Genomic DNA, 2,146 nt, shown 5'->3' with positions numbered 1-2,146 from the left:
CAACCAGCCCCCTTTCGTCGCACCCTCCCTCCCCCCCCCCCCCCAAACAATCCTTGCTCATCCTGCAGGGAGGCTGAGGAGGGGGCATGGCTTGGGGAATCAGAGGGCTCCAGCTCACTGCAGTGACTAGCAGGCTGGGAAGCTTGCTATAGTGCCCCCTGGCTATTAGTGTGGGCCACTGCCCAGGTCTGACTGCCTTTCCTGTTTGAAAAGTGAATGTCAGCTCACTTGCTTATTGGTTCTATCCATGCAGTTTAAAAAGCCTGCAAAGATTGCATCGATTCAGCCTCAGGCTTTTTCACTGTCTGTACTTAGTCAGGATGCATTGATCTGATTGTGTAGTCATAGCTTCTGTATGGTTTGCAAATCCCAGTAAGATAAGAAGTAGAAGGAAAACTTTTAAAGGGTTTCATTTTATTTAAAAACTTGCTTTGTTCAACTTTTTCCATCAGTTTTTCTTAAGGTTGTCAACAGTTGAAAATGGTAATTGAAATGTAATCTTTACATTTTCTTTGGCTGCTCTCAGTCTAGTCCTGGAGGCCAGTCAATACACAGAAATAATCTGGAAAAATGCAGTAATGGTCTTGTATGTGTTGCTCATTTATATCGCATCAAAAGGGGTGTATACATCTGCGTACTGAATAGTGTTTTAATGGATATGGTGCAGTTATAAAGAGCTTTGGAATCTCTCCTGTGGCATACATGAATCTTCACTAATGAAACTATCTGCTCATACAGTTAAGGAAGAAGAGGTGTATTGTGCAAATAAAAACAAAGTACTTGATATTAAAAAAGCAATATGGATTATACAGACCTTTTTTTCTGATTATGTTGTAGCAAATGGTCTCTCATTTACAGCCTGAAAGATATCAATGTTGTACTAAGCAAACATGACTCCTATCAAATTTAATTTTAGTGGTGCCAAAGTGTGTTTGTTTATTTGTTAATCGGTAGAATCTCCATACTGTTTAAGGGTATAGTTTATCTGATGTTGGAACATGCTGCCCTCCAAAGCTATTACCAGAGCTTAGCCACTTAATTGAGTCGCATGTCACTTCATTGCATGGTTGCCAGGGCATTCTTTATTCAGTTTTTGAGGGAAGAATTTTTGTAGGTGGTAACTTTTTAATTGGACCAGCTGCATGGTTGGGATAGTTTTACACATATTGCACTCAAAAGCTTGTCTGAGTTTATCCCAACCATGCAGCTGATCCAGTAAAAGATATCACCCACAAAGATCCTTGCCTTTCACACATTTCCCAGACGATTATGGTTACACCACCACTTTGAAACCCCTTTTATCCAGTTGTGACACTTAATGAAGTTGCTCAACAAGTATCACAGAATGTCACTGGCTTTTTCTGTAGTGTAAAGGAAGTCATCTGCTTGAGTTATGTTATCTTGTGAAAGAACTTTACCAAGTCTTTTGGCCTACTGCATTAAAATCTGAGTAACTGGTTGGTCAAAGGTGATGTCTTTTTCCTAGGAGTTCCAATAGGGATTGGGTCAGAGAATCCCTGGCCCATAGAATCCTGTGTGCTGTCCAAGAGTAGATAGTCAATCTCTCTCTGATCTGCCCATCTTGTGAGTGCCCCCCACCCCCTGTTAGCGAGATTGGCTGCAGGGGACCTCCCCCCCCCTCCCCGGTCACTGACTGGTCTCTGGGGGGCCATGGCCTCCCTTGTTTGTGTGTTTAGCACTCAAGTCCAAAGAATGTAGTTGGGATTCAATTGACGTGTTTCCTTCCATTTAAGAGCTTGTATTCCAGCACTGCATACACTGCTCCATTAAAAGAATTTCCTGCAGGGGGACCAGAGGGTCACTGGTAATAGATTCAAGTGGTTTGTGACCAGATATAGTTACCGAGTAGCTTATTGACCTACTTGAAATGAATTGGTAGGCCTCCATTTTAGCTCATAATGAATAAGTAGGTGTGAAGGCTGGACTCTTGTTATAAGCAGTATTTTTTGTTTGTTATTTAGTGACTTTAGCAGTCAATGTTTCAAAGGTTAAGTGCTACCTAGAGAAGAAATACAGCAAGACCTATTTTTGATGTTAAATTGTGATTATCTTTCTTTGTTCACAGCTTGCAGTTGCAAACAATAGAATTATAACACTGCAGGAAGAGTTGGAACGAGTTAAAGAA

The 2,146-nt window shown here is 41.3% G+C and overlaps 1 protein-coding gene across 1 annotated transcript in view; it reads left to right on the top strand.

Annotated features, from left to right (window-relative positions):
• Positions 1–2,146, top strand: part of RUFY3 (RUN and FYVE domain containing 3) — a 118,831-nt gene that overhangs the window by 73,961 nt on the left and 42,724 nt on the right. The window contains 1 exon segment of the mRNA XM_019516771.1: positions 2,087–2,146. This exon segment is cut by the window's right edge and continues 9 nt beyond it. Coding sequence (XP_019372316.1) covers positions 2,087–2,146 — 60 coding nt within the window.

Source organism: Gavialis gangeticus, unplaced genomic scaffold (genome assembly GCF_001723915.1).
Source record: "Gavialis gangeticus isolate Ggan-Ray unplaced genomic scaffold, GavGan_comp1, whole genome shotgun sequence".
Taxonomy (NCBI): Eukaryota; Metazoa; Chordata; order Crocodylia; family Gavialidae; genus Gavialis; species Gavialis gangeticus.
The sequence above is the reverse complement of the archived record's forward strand: the minus strand, read 5'-3'. Positions and strand labels throughout refer to the sequence as shown.